At 31.9% G+C, this 14,296-nt stretch overlaps 1 protein-coding gene across 1 annotated transcript in view; it reads left to right on the top strand.

Annotated features, from left to right (window-relative positions):
* The window catches only part of TOP2B (DNA topoisomerase II beta), a 63,923-nt gene that overhangs the window by 36,265 nt on the left and 13,362 nt on the right, over positions 1-14,296 (top strand). Inside the window, exons 17-28 of the mRNA XM_090284397.1 lie at positions 114-206; positions 302-416; positions 1,799-1,920; positions 2,124-2,272; positions 3,150-3,381; positions 4,938-5,072; positions 5,718-5,918; positions 6,952-7,147; positions 7,291-7,382; positions 10,263-10,418; positions 10,563-10,646; positions 12,938-13,132. Of these exons, the coding sequence (XP_090140523.1) occupies positions 114-206; positions 302-416; positions 1,799-1,920; positions 2,124-2,272; positions 3,150-3,381; positions 4,938-5,072; positions 5,718-5,918; positions 6,952-7,147; positions 7,291-7,382; positions 10,263-10,418; positions 10,563-10,646; positions 12,938-13,132 (1,770 nt within the window). The remainder of the gene's footprint in view (positions 1-113; positions 207-301; positions 417-1,798; positions 1,921-2,123; positions 2,273-3,149; positions 3,382-4,937; positions 5,073-5,717; positions 5,919-6,951; positions 7,148-7,290; positions 7,383-10,262; positions 10,419-10,562; positions 10,647-12,937; positions 13,133-14,296) is intronic.

Raw genomic sequence — 14,296 nt, 5'->3', positions numbered from 1 at the left:
GGAAACAACAAATTTCCCAGAAATTAACTAGTATTTGCCATTGTACATTTTAATTTTATAACAAAATTTATTTTATTTTTTAATGTGTGACATCATTTCCTTGAATCTTTCAGGCATTCAGTAAGAAGAAGATTGATGACAGAAAAGAATGGTTAACAAACTTTATGGAGGATCGGAGACAGCGTAGGTTACATGGATTACCAGAGGTTAGTCATGCAGAGTGGTGATCTGGGGGAAGAAAGAGAGAGACTAAAACTGATACAGTGATAATGATAATATTGCTATATAACTTTTCTCTTAGCAATTTCTATACGGTACAGCAACAAAGCATTTGACATACAATGATTTCATCAACAAGGAATTGATTCTCTTCTCAAACTCAGACAATGAAAGATCTATACCATCTCTTGTTGATGGTAAGTAGCTATCATTTAAAAAATCTTTCTCATTTTTATATATTATTAAGTATATTTAAATTTCATGTACTTTAAGTGATCCCCATAATAAATTTGAAAATCCTGAAGTTGCTTTAGACCTACTTTGGTATAACTGAAATCTTTTATATTTCTTAATTGGAATATTTTTAAACACTTTTTGAGTTTTTCAGGAAAATTAAATTTAAGGCAAATTTTAAAAGCTTTTGCCCAAGTTGATTGCAGACTTCCTAAAATAAATAGTAATATGGGATTTTGCTAAGTTCTAAAATATTTATCAGAGACTAAATTTTAAAAACAACTTTATATTTAACTTATTTTACTTGACAAAAGAAATTTAGAGTCTGCTACCTGGTAATTAGAACAGATTTTTGTCTTCAATCTAGCACCTTTTAATTTTCATTTTATAACTTTTAGCAAGTCAGTTGATCTTTGTGTTCTTTGGCTTTTCAGCTAATAGCAGATGATTCTACTCATCCATCAAGTTCTAGCTTTCAGTTATATCCCTTCTATGAAATCTTCACTAACAATTTCAGTCTAAATTGGTCTCAGATGCCTAAACTACTATGCCAATAATTGTATGCCTGTTATTTTACTTGTGTTAATTTTGCTTCCTCAATTAGATTATAAAATTCTCAAGGAAAGGGGCCTTGTTTAGCACTTTCTTGTTTCTGCAATACTATGGGCCCACGATGGTGATGATGATAGCTAGCATATACTGAAAAGTTTATTGCTATGCTCACTGGTCTAGAGCAAGAGGAATGATAAGGAAGTAGAGTGCTTTGCTTGCATTATCTCCTGTAATCCTTATGATCACCCTGTTAGGAAGGTAATTATTTTTCTTAAACCTATGAGGACACTGAGACTTACTGGTTATTAGTAAACTGTAAAAGGCACATGTTAAATGGCCTAGTTGAGAACAGTATCCAGATTCTGAACCTTGCATTCTTAACTACCACAATACATTTCTTATTTATAAAGTTTATCCTGATTTCGAATACTCTAATAATAGTTTCAGACTCATTGATGGTTTTGTTGCTACTTTAGTCATAACTGACATTTTGGATATGTGAGTGTTTGGAATCTCCTATGAAAGAAGTTTGGTGCCACTGAGCACTTCCTTAAGACCAGAAGGTGTTCTTTCAATTGGTACTTCACTTTTGGAATAGATTGAAATGCTATCAAAACATGTTCATTTGTTCTCACTTTGTTATAGAATCAATTATTTTTAGTCAATTATTTTTCAAAAGCTAAATATATCTTTTTTTCTTCCTTGAATATATAGAACATTTTTGTCAATAAGAAAAATTACAACTGTATTTTAAGTAATATTTTTAAAAGAAGATTGTTCTTTTTAAAAATAGGCTTTAAACCAGGCCAACGAAAAGTTTTATTTACCTGTTTCAAAAGGAATGATAAACGAGAAGTAAAAGTTGCCCAGTTGGCTGGATCTGTTGCTGAGATGTCTGCTTATCATCATGGAGAAGTAAGCATTAAGTCTGGAATCAATTGAGAACTGTGCTTATAGGCATGAAGAAGGATAATTAAGCATAATGAAGTATTTTTTCTTTTATAAGGTCTTTGAAAATGTAAAAGAATTGAGAGTTTGGGTTTTAATGAAAATTAGGGAATACATATAGAAAGTTAAAATTTGGAATGTTAATGTTATATTCTGTTTCTCTTCTATAGCAAGCATTGATGATGACTATTGTGAATTTGGCTCAGAACTTTGTGGGAAGTAACAACATTAACTTGCTTCAGCCTATTGGTCAGTTTGGAACTCGGCTTCATGGTGGCAAAGATGCTGCAAGCCCTCGTTACATTTTCACAATGCTGAGGTAACATTTCACTAATGTAATAATATAAAGTTCTATTTGAAGTTTATTGGAACTAATTACATGTTTAATAGAATTGTAATTATGGAAAGGTATTATTGTGGATTCCGTTGAGGGTAAATGTTTTAAATTATTTGATAGTAAATAGAATGAACTTTGTTGGTCATAATTTTTATGAATTATTGGTGAAACCAGTCCTAATGAATGTAAGGATTTTTTTCTGACCCAACTTTACTTTTTAGGCTGAAGATGGGTTTTTTGATTTAGTCAGGATAAGAGGAAATTCTTTAAAAAGTTATACTAAGAATTTGGGTAGGTAAGTATGGAAGTAAAATTGGGTTATTTTATTCTGGCTTTGTGCCTGAAGAGAACTATATTGGGTAATATGGCTAGGACAATTTTACTGTGAAATACTTGTAATCAAAATTTTAAAAATGCATTAAAATATAATTTCTTTTTGTTTACACTATTACAGATGTCCCCCATTTCTCCCTCCTTTGCTCCCTCGAGGCAGCTCTCCCTCCACTCCCTGCTAACTTCACCACATTGTTTGTCTGTGCCCATGGCCTATGCATATATGCATATATGTTCTTCGACTAACCTCTTCCAGTGCCCTTCACCCCCATCTCTCTGAGATCGGTCTGTTTGTTTCATGTATTTATGCTTCTGGTTTTATTTTGTTCATCAGTTCATTAGATACACGTATGAGTGAGATCACATGGTATTTGTTTGTCTCTAGCTGGCTTATTTCACCTAGTATAATGTTTTCCAGGTCTGTCCTTTTAAAAAGATGTTTTGAAATGTAGTTTTTAATTATGTATAACATTTTATTTCTGAAAACCATGACACTTCTCCATATGTTTCTTTTTCCTTTCATTAGCTCTTTAGCAAGACTGCTTTTTCCTGCTGTGGATGACAACTTGCTCAAATTCCTTTATGATGATAATCAACGGGTAGAGCCTGAGTGGTATATTCCCATAATTCCCATGGTTTTAATAAATGGTGCTGAGGGCATTGGTACTGGATGGGCTTGTAAACTACCCAACTATGATGCTAGGGAAATTGTGAACAATGTCAGACGAATGCTAGATGGCTTAGATCCTCATCCCATGGTAATTATTTATATTTTATTGCTTATATTATTTATTTAACAAATGATAATGTATAAATTTAAAAAGTTCAGTTATTTTAGAAAAGTAATGGGAACCTTTTTTATTTTAGGATGTATTATATACAACAACCGCTTTATTAGTCTGTCATTTGATATGTACTTATAGTAAAAGATATAAACTTTGGAAAAAGCCTGGAGATGAAGTTTATGGGCAGATAATATTGAAATTTAAAAATACTTTATATTTTCAGGCTTTCATTTATCTTCTTATAGAGAAGAATGTTTTCATGACAAAACTGTGTAACTTTAAGATTTGTTCTGAAACTACTGAGTTACATTAGAGTTATAGGGATGCTTAAACACACATTGTATATATTTTGATGTATCCCATATTTTTTATTTTTGCCCTTAACATCATTAACTGTGCTTCATTCTTCTCCCAAACTCCGTTCAAGAAAAACCTCTCCAAAAAGTGTCTGTTTCTCTTCCACATGATTTAAAACCATCTGGAAATATTCTTGTTATCATGATACACTTAAATAAAGGTCTATTTTTATTATAAAAATGGTAGTGCTCATTGTAGAAGAAATGAATAAGCAAAGAGGAAAATATACTTTATAAACCCACCATGTAGAAACAAGCTTAATATTTTAATGTATTTCCAAGTTGTTTTTCACTTTTGTATTTTAAAAGAAAACAAAAATTATGCATGTGATTTAAAAATCTGCTTTCCCCTTAAATATTTTACCTTAAAATATTTCTAACAGAGTCATCAAGCTACTTTAAGATTATAGTGTTTATTTTAATTCTTTCAGATATATTTTAGAGTATTTAAGTTCATGTATTTGATCAATGCATGCTTCTTGTGTGCCTGATCTATCTGTCTGTGTATCTATTTGTCTTTGAGACACTGTGCTAAGTAGTGAGATAAAAAAATACTGTGATCTCTGTCTTCAAAAAGATTATCTGTAATCAAGATAAGACATCAGGACATGAAGTTTACAGGGACAAAATATAGTTGCTCAGTGTGTCTGAAGAAATGCCCTATGCTGTACACTTAACTTCTTACTGATATAACAAATATGAATTTTAGAAGAGGGAGAGAGCACTTATAATTAAGCTGAGAAAAAATGAGTAAGATTTATATAAATCAGTGGGGTGTGGGGAGCTGAATATGTGTCACAGCTGCTGTATAAAGTGAGTGAAAATGAGAATATTAAAAATATTCAAACAAAATGTGGAAGAAGAGTAGTGGTCTGGAAGGCAAATCAGGTAGGATGTTAGATTGGGTAATGACTGTGGAATGTGGAAGGCTTTCAAAGTAACATCCAAGCAGTCTGGAGGCAATAGGCTGGGTAAAAAGTAATATTCTAGAGAGACTAAAAAAGAGGATGCTAAGTTTTTGAGATAGGGGGATATGCAGATTATATTAACAGAAGCTGTGAATTCAAAACTGTGTGATTATTTGGAGAGGGATTATTGAGGATAAGGAATTGAATTTCAGCCTTGTTCATCTGTCAGTAGCAGAGCCTTAGTTATTTTTATTTTTATCTGCAGCTTCCAAACTACAAAAACTTTAAAGGAACAATCCAAGAACTTGGTCAGAACCAGTATGCAGTCAGTGGTGAAATATTTGTGGTGGATAGAAACACAGTAGAGATTACAGAACTTCCCGTTAGGACTTGGACGCAGGTTAGTACAAGTATGTGGTCATCTGTGAAGAGGGACTGAATTAAGCAGTTCTTTCTGATAAGAATACGATTCCATCTGTGTTTGTCCTAAGTCTGTACGTACATATAGTGTTTAAAAAGCTCCCATATTTTGACCCATTCATTGAATTTGTGTTTTGAATATTCAAATGGTAACTTAAAAGCTTTTTTAAACTTGTCTAAATGTAAAATAAACTTAAGCTAGCTTTTTAAAGATATTATTATCTTTGTTTATATTGGAATTAGTAGAATAATATGTAAGAAATAGTTTTGAACCCTTCTAATATGGCCAACAAATTCATGTCAGTTGGTATCAGTTGTTACAAATCTAGAGGGGTATGCATGTCATCTTGTGTCAGTTCTAATTGATGTCATTGTCTTTATATGCTTAGCCTTTCCCTTTCCCTTTTGGAGAATGAGCAGATCAGAACCATTACCTTGTATGTCTTCTTTCTCTGTTGAGATCCCCATATGTTGTTTTCTATAGAAGACTGGGCAGGAGATGATAGTGATGGAGATTTCCTTTTTCTTCTCCTGTAGGAACAGAGAATTTTAAAAAATTGCATGACTTGTGGTATGTGAACATGTGTGTCATGAGAAGCATTACTTATTTTTAAATCTTTTATAGGTATACAAAGAACAGGTTTTAGAACCTATGCTAAATGGAACAGATAAAACACCAGCATTAATTTCTGATTATAAAGAATATCATACTGATACAACTGTGAAATTTGTGGTGAAAATGACTGAAGAGAAATTAGCACAAGCAGAAGCTGCTGGATTGCACAAAGTTTTTAAACTTCAAACTACTCTTACTTGTAATTCCATGGTAACTGTTTAGATTTACTATTAATTTATCCTTTCTTGCATGCCATAAGTTGGGTTTTTGTGGTTTCATGATGTGAATGACTATAGTAAGTATGAACACATCCCCCCTGCCCCTGTACATTTGCTATAAAATCTAGAGGTACATTCATTTCTTTTTCTTTACCATTATCCACTGTTCTTAGTCCCGACTCTGCATTTGTGCATCTGGGCTTGAACACAAAGGATACTCACACTGACTAAAGTGACGAGAGTGATTGTTGCAGGGTTTTCACGTGCCTTATGCCCATCTATTAGCATGGTTTTCACGTGTCTTATGCCCATCTATTAGCATTTTAACTGTAGAGTACTGGTGTCCTCATAACTCTAATCTGCTGTATGAAACTTGTATATTTGTGTTTATCTATAATTGGGGAGGATGGTAGAAAGTTAATATGTATGATTATCCTTGTTCCATTACCAATTAGCATTTAGATTTAAAGAGGAGTAAAATAAGAAAATCCAGCAATAGTTCAGCATCTGTAAAAAATGCTGTAATACATCAAGAAAAGCTGTCAGAAAAAGGAGAAAAAAGATAGAGAAGAAATAAAATTTTCAAAAAAAAATGGAAGTTTACATGAATTACAGCACAATTATAAAAACATAAAAAGAGAGAGGCAAATGCACATCCATTAACTATATGGGAGAGAAAACTTTAAATTTAACAATTTTAAACTTAGACTGTTTATTTTTAGTTAAAAAAATTTAGGTGGTTTTCTAGCCACATTAAATAAGAACTCTTTTTAAGGAACTCTTTTTGTCTTTCAAAATGATTTCTATATTAAATATTTTCAGTTTTGAGAATTGAGTTTATCAGTTTCTGGAAGTCACCAAAGGAATATTTACATTAATGTGCATAATAGTTTTCGTTTTGTTTAATGACTTTTACGGGTGGTGTGTGTTTATGTAATTGTGTTATTTTAAATACTGTGGGTGTCACATAAGTTAAAAATACAAGTACAGGTTTATATAATCTTCAAAAACTGTGCTTTGCTTAGGTACTCTTTGATCATATGGGATGTCTGAAGAAGTATGAAACTGTACAAGACATTTTGAAAGAATTCTTTGATTTGCGATTAAGTTATTATGGTTTACGTAAGGAGTGGCTTGTAGGGATGTTGGGAGCAGAATCTACAAAGCTTAACAATCAAGCTCGTTTCATTTTAGAGAAGATACAAGGGAAAATTACTATAGGTAAGATGCAACTTTTAAAATTTGAACATTAGTTAAAATGGAAAAAGTCTTTATTAAATAGAAGACATTTTTATCAGTAGAATATAAACAAATACAAATTGAATCTCTTTTCTTGATCCTAACTTTATTTTTCCCTCACATAGAGAATAGGTCAAAGAAAGATTTGATTCAAATGTTAGTCCAGAGAGGTTATGAATCTGACCCAGTGAAAGCCTGGAAAGAAGCACAAGAAAAGGTAATCATTTGCAGAACAAGACATTCAGAGAAGCTTTTAAAAGCAACTTCCAAAACAAACAAAAAACCCAACCCCTAAAATTTACATTTAGTACTGCTTAAGGTGCTGAGTTGTCTGTTTGGAGACTGAAGTCTTCTGTTTATCCACAGAACAGATACAGTGCAGGAATTTGCAGTGCATACCCACCACAAAGCACTTGGCCAGTGTGACTCAACCAGGGCCTGGAGAAATGACTCCAGGTGTGAGAAGGTAGCTCAGTCTCCTTGGCCTTTTTTCTGAGCCTGCCATTAAAGGGTGTCAGTTATGGTGGTGGTTTTTGTGAGGTGCATGTGTCCTGTCTGGGAACTACACTGGTAGCATATAAATCATTTCACACTGGTCAGTCTCTGGGCACAACACGGTATCCAGTCACCATTCACTTGATCTGGTTTCAGTTTTTTCTGGGAAGAGTAGAGACAAAATGTTCAATATTATCGTACTGATCGAGCACCATCTATGTTCTGTCCTGTGCTTAGATCTTTGGCTGGAGATTTAAACCCTGGAACTTCAGACTAAAAGTCTGATGTTTAAATTAAATTATCCATTTCAGATCATCAAGTACTGATATTAATTCATTGAATGGAGTATTGAAACTTTGAGATTCCCCTCAAGAATTAGTTTCTTGCTGTCGTAAATAATTAAGAAAAAAAATTAAAAAGTATAGCATTGTGATTGAGAACACAAATGTACAAAAGGAAGAAAATTGGAGATGGTTAATTTTTAATTCTTACTTAGAATATTGTGTACATAGGATACTGATAATGTTAGCATCTTTAAGTTCAGCTATGATTATGTGAAATAATGAACCGAAGCTTTAAACTTCCCTACATTTATGAGTTCTCAACCATAATGTTTTTCAGACTTTTCATCAAACTACATTGAAATGCTGCTTTCATTTACACTATTATAGCTTTTTTTCTATTTTGAACAGACAATAGAATGCAATATATTAGAGTGAGTAAAATTGGAATAAATTTTATATTTTGCAGTTATGTATTAAGATAATAAGCTTATCCATCATTTGAGGAGAAAGGGGTAGGATGAGATTGGGAGTGATCAGAATTAAGATGATCCAAGCACTTTGCTTTCCTTTTAATGTGTTTTATTGCATTCTTAAAGCCCAAATTACAGTTTATAAACTACTTGCCCTTCTGTATCACTGTTGGTTTAAACTATATCTTAAAAAAATTAACTAGTGAGATAATAAACTTAATGCTTAGTTTTAAAATACATCTGTTTAAAGTTTGAGATTGCCCTTCTGGTGGAAATAGACTTCCTGGGTAAAACTGAATGGTTGGTTTTAATAATTTCATTGTCACCATCAAAATTTCTTTAATCTCTTGGTCATGGGTTCATTTGGGGGGTTCAGGTAACAAAAGGAGCTGCCCTTACAAGCATATCCTATTGTGTAGAGTTGGTGAAGCAATAATTATAAAATGGATAATTAGAAGATTATAGTTTTTTTCAAAAACATAATAGAATTTGGTCATTGGAACTTGAAAAGTTTATTTCTTTATTTCTGAAAATATCCTTAGTGACCTTCTGTTAATAATATAGATATACATATTCTTAAGAGTGCTCACCAACAAACAAGATTCTGGGTGTCATCAAAACCTAGAACAAATAGACTTCTAAACTGTGGGTCTAAACAGGATTTTATGACACTCTAATAATATTTTAATAGTACTTCAACAGCCTAATTATGCCATAGCAACACATTTTTCCATGATGAATATTTAAAAAACTTAAACATTTTTTAAATTCTAAAATATTTTATAAATTATCACAAGCTATCTAGGCACATATTAATCATTGATCAGCTGAACAGCAGCATCCCTTATTTGGCTACTGCTGCTTAATTGAATTTATAGTTTTGTTTATATAATAAGACACCTTGCTTTGCAATTTTTATTTTTATCCCTTTGCTTCTAAAGTATACTTACTTAAACTTGAGTTTGTATATATACATAATTTTACTGAACATTTTAAATTAAATTGTAAAATTTTTTCTTTTTTGATTAACAATAAAGTGAACTTTTTGTTTATGGAGTATCATGATTAACACAGTTGTTTAAAATTATCTGAGTGCCTTAAACAATTTAGATGCAATTAAATGTAATGGCTGTTGTTATTTAAAACATTTAAAGGTGATGTCACCTACCATTTCCGTTAAATTCATTGGATTTTGAAATTATATATTAGCATGAGGATTTTTTATTCTAATCCTATGAAAAAGACCTTATGAATCAAATTTTAGAATAGTTCTCATAATTCATATGCTTACTCACCAGTTCTTAAATTCTTAGGTGAACTTTCTCTTAGCCCTTACATGACTAGTCTTGCTTTAGAGAATTTTTATTAAGAATTCATCCTTAGAGAGTGACTATACCTTAGCATATTTAGTCTAACTAGGAAATTTTTCATAAGTGATATTTATTTTGGGTTTCAAATTGCTCATTCACTCACTAATATAAAAATCTGATAAAATGCAGTGATAAGATGTTAGTTCCACTCTATTAATTTTATATGTGGTGTCTTCTCATTTTCTGACTTTTAGTGCCTAGGCAGAGCAGTTAATTTTTAATCACATTCTAGATAAATAGGGACTGAATATATCACTCCTTTTGAAGACTTTATTATACCTTTTTAGAAAATTTAAACTTTTTATAGGAAATATATTTTTTAGGTAATCTTGCAGATAACCTAAAATAACTCTGCCAAAGATATAACATTAAGAGTATAGTATAGCATTAGTGGAATTTTTAAATCAGTATTCAATAAAATTCAACAATGATTTGATGCTATACAGGACTTTAATATAAAGTTTATTATTTTTTACAGGCAGCAGAAGAGGAAGAAACACAAAACCAGCATGATGATAGTTCCTCTGATTCAGGAACTCCTTCAGGCCCTGACTTTAATTATATTTTAAATATGTCTCTGTGGTGTCTTACTAAAGAAAAAGTTGAAGAACTGATTAAACAGAGAGATTCAAAAGTATGAATTTTCATGGGTTAAATAATTTGAAACTATTTCAGTGTTATCCATATCTTTTTCTTTTTTCAAAATAAGTACTTCGATTTACCCTTTATACATTTTTAAATTATTGGATGTTTAAATCATGCTACTTTTTTATCATAGGGACGAGAGGTCAATGATCTTAAAAGAAAATCTCCTTCAGATCTTTGGAAAGAAGATTTAGCAGCATTTGTTGAAGAACTGGATGTAGGTTAAGTCTTCATTAAGACATATTTAGAAGAGTAATGTTTATGAATCAAGAATGAAAATTCTTTTCAATTAAATTATCTCAGTTTCCTTTAACTCTGTGAGGTTAATGTGTGTATAAGCTGCATTAGAATTAATGAAGTTAATTAATGAAGTTAAAAAGAAAGTTATATCTGGTATAGATGAATATATAAAGCTATGGGGTTGAAAATTAGCATAAATTAAATACTAATACTTCCCATAAGTTAAAATGTCTTCACTGACTTCAGATTATCTTACTGATGATTCAGTTTAATGTCCCCCCCCCCAAAACTACATACATATATGGTGTGTGTGTGTATCTATGATATAGTGTAGGTACTTTGATTTTTAGAAAGTAGAATAATAGTTTCTTTGAGCTTATAACATAAAAATTTTAATATTTTTTGATATAACTTATTTTTCTCCAGGTAGAATTCTAATTTAAAAATTAAAAAATATATAGAGAAAGATACAAAATGTAAACATTTTCTAAAATGGGCCAGTTTGTTTTTAAGCAGTTAACTCTTAACATTTTAGAACTAAATTGATGTAGCAATATGATCATCTGATTTTGAATAGCATAAGGTTAATTACTATTGTTACTCATATGATATTACTTTTGTTTTTCCTTTCTCTTTTACTTTTTTAGTTGTTTTGTTAATTTATTGTCTACATGCTCTAGTATTATTTTATTTTCATAACTTAAGTCAGAATTAGCAATCCTATGAATGAGTGTGGTATGTTAGTTGCCAAAAATATTTCTGGCATATTTTAGTGGGTTCTCTTAATGATCTTTCAACTGTCACAAATATAAGTATGCCTTGATTTATGCTTTGCTTTTATTGAAAATGAATTAGGTTTTTAAAAATTTGAGACCTTTTTAATCTGCTGACTTATACGTTTAAAACTCAGTATCCATTAAATATGAAACACTCACATGTTCAAAGGGAAAATATTGTTCCTGATTATATTAATGATATTCTAATATTGTTTTAAATTTGATCACTGACCATTAACATGAGACATAGAAAGCTTTTTGCGGTTATGCCGATAAATTTCCTTATGATTGAAAAGGTACCAGTGAAAATAATACCAGTGAATAATCTACTGTTTCACTTTTAATTTGCCACCTTATTTTATTATTTGATAATTAGCAAAGTAGGTCCAAACAACTTATTTATTCTGGATATTTTTTTACATTAGAAAGTTTTAGACTTAAATTTCATGTTAATCTATGCCATTTAAAGTCTAATGGTACAATTAATTGAATCTTTATTGTATGTTGGCACTGCATGCTTTATTATCCCAGGAGTGACTCTCCCTCCCTACCCCACAAATGAGAGAAACTATTATTAACCTGTTATATGGCTGAAGATCCTGAAGTTTAGAGAAGTTAAGAAACTGACTTACAGAGGAATTATATCATTATGGTTAAGAGCAATTACTTATCTGTTTCCTCATCCATAAAATGGGGATCACATGATTTTTAATGCCTGTGGTATAGTAGGTTTTTTATGAATTATAAATGTTGTTTCCCAAGGATTTATAACTAATAAGTAATAGGGATAAGATTGAAATCCAGATCTGCCTGATTTCAAAGCTTACGTTTTTTTTCTGTTAAGATGTCATGCTATAAGGGTTTCTTAAATAACTTTTCAGGAGATTAAGATGGCATTTTTCCTAGTACCTTTCAAAGCTTGCTAATTATTTGAAGGAATAATTTTGTAAAATAAAGGATTTTAAACATTAATTATAATTATATCCTCATTTAAATATTATTATATAGACCCTCCTTAGTTAATCTGACTATATGGCCCTTTTAATTTTCATACTTTCTGACTTCGTTTATGAAAAAAAATTTTCATATTATCTGCTATGGCTAAAGCAGTAGTAAAGAATAGCTTCATACTTAACAGAACTACCTTTTTATATGATTTACTAGGATTCTGGTGATACCACATCATCAGAAATCCTGACTCCATGATGCCGTGCAGGACTCTAGAATAGGAAGGAAGCGTTTACGTCGTTCATTCACCGTGCTCTTGTGTTATAAACGAGAAGCTACTTAGACAGACAGCACTGGGACAGCAACGCAGTCTTCTACTTAGAATGATTGTTTTCCCATTATTTTAAGTTGCTTAAAAGGAAAGCTTTATTCCTTATTGAGTGAATAAAATGAGTTTTAATTTCTTACACATTAGGGGTTGTCTTTTCTAATGAGTTGTTTGTGTACCTGTTCTTGCCCTGCTTCCTTTATAATCATATTTCAGAAAGTGGAAGCGCAAGAACGAGAAGATATAATGGCTGGAATGGCTGGAAAAGCAATAAAAGGTAAAGTTGGCAAACCTAAGGTGAAGAAACTTCAATTGGAAGAGACAATGCCCTCACCTTATGGGAGGAGAATAGTTCCTGAAATTACTGCTATGAAGGCAGATGCTAGCAAAAAGTTGCTGAAGAAGAAAAAGGTACGATATAGCTCATTGGCAGCCTCCACCTTCATAATTATGTATATATGTATTTTAATTTTACTGTGTGCTTAAATAATGCTGTATTTTGTTTCTAATACAATCATCTGTGTTAGGAAATCATTAGTCCTGTGAGAGCAGTTGATCCACAGAAGGAAAATGTTAGCCAAGGACCTACATGTTAGCTACCTACTTTATTCCATTTTTAAAATGAGAGGTAGCATTTTAAATTAAAATCATGGAACAACAAAAAATGTATATCAGTTTTAATATATAAACTTGAATACTGTATATGAGCAATTAGGAAAGTCTTATAGCAGAAAAGGGTCTATTTGGCTGTTAAATTAGGCTATCATGTTTTACTGTCGGTTTTTACTATTAGTTAAAAAATCATCAAGGACATCCTGTGTCATTGACATTGATCGGTGCTATCGAGGATTTAAAAGTGTGAGACTTACCTGCCCTCCAGCAGATGAGCAAGAGTTAGCCAGAAGGAGGAAACATTGAGAATACTGTTCAGAGCTGAGGAAATAGGAAACATGATGTTCTGAGAAAGACTAATTCTACTGGGCGTGTTGATTTTAGAGCCCAAGGGATAGGCAAATATGTCCAACAGAACTTGGGAAATGAGACTAAGGAGCTGGAGTGAGAGATTGGAGAGTTCTCTGTACAGAGCTAATATTTGAAGCATAGGAGCATTGTGGTATCAGAGAACTCATTCTCTTCTGCAGTTCTAATGAACAGAGGTCTCTGCTGCTTCCCTCTTACCGGGCTCCCCACCACACACGCATTCACTTAACCATGCACTTGCTTTCTCCATAGGAGAAGTGTCTTCTCTCCTCCTCAGCTGTGTTTGTCAGGTTCAGTTCTCAGTACTGTTCTTTTCACCTCACACAGCCAGTTGTTCCCTTGAGTAGCATCATCTATGCCCAGAGCTTTTCCCACTCACACAATGACTTAAATCTGTGTGCCATGCTGTTACTGAACCCTACCAGTAGGGGTCCTACCATTTGCTGTCAACAGACCAAAGCTCTGGAGGCAGCGTTCTGTTAGAAAGGAAAGGAATCTTTTATTTAATTTTTAAAATATCTGGGTAATAGTATTAAGGTGGGGAAAGGCCAGAGTATGACATCAGAAACAGCTATTTAAATATTTGTAGTACAA

This window comes from Furipterus horrens, unplaced genomic scaffold, assembly GCF_987537825.1.
Source record: "Furipterus horrens unplaced genomic scaffold, mFurHor1.1.pri manual_scaffold_7, whole genome shotgun sequence".
In the NCBI taxonomy this organism is placed as follows: Eukaryota; Metazoa; Chordata; class Mammalia; order Chiroptera; family Furipteridae; genus Furipterus; species Furipterus horrens.
Note: the sequence above shows the minus strand (reverse complement) of the source record. Positions and strands in the feature narration are given on the sequence as shown.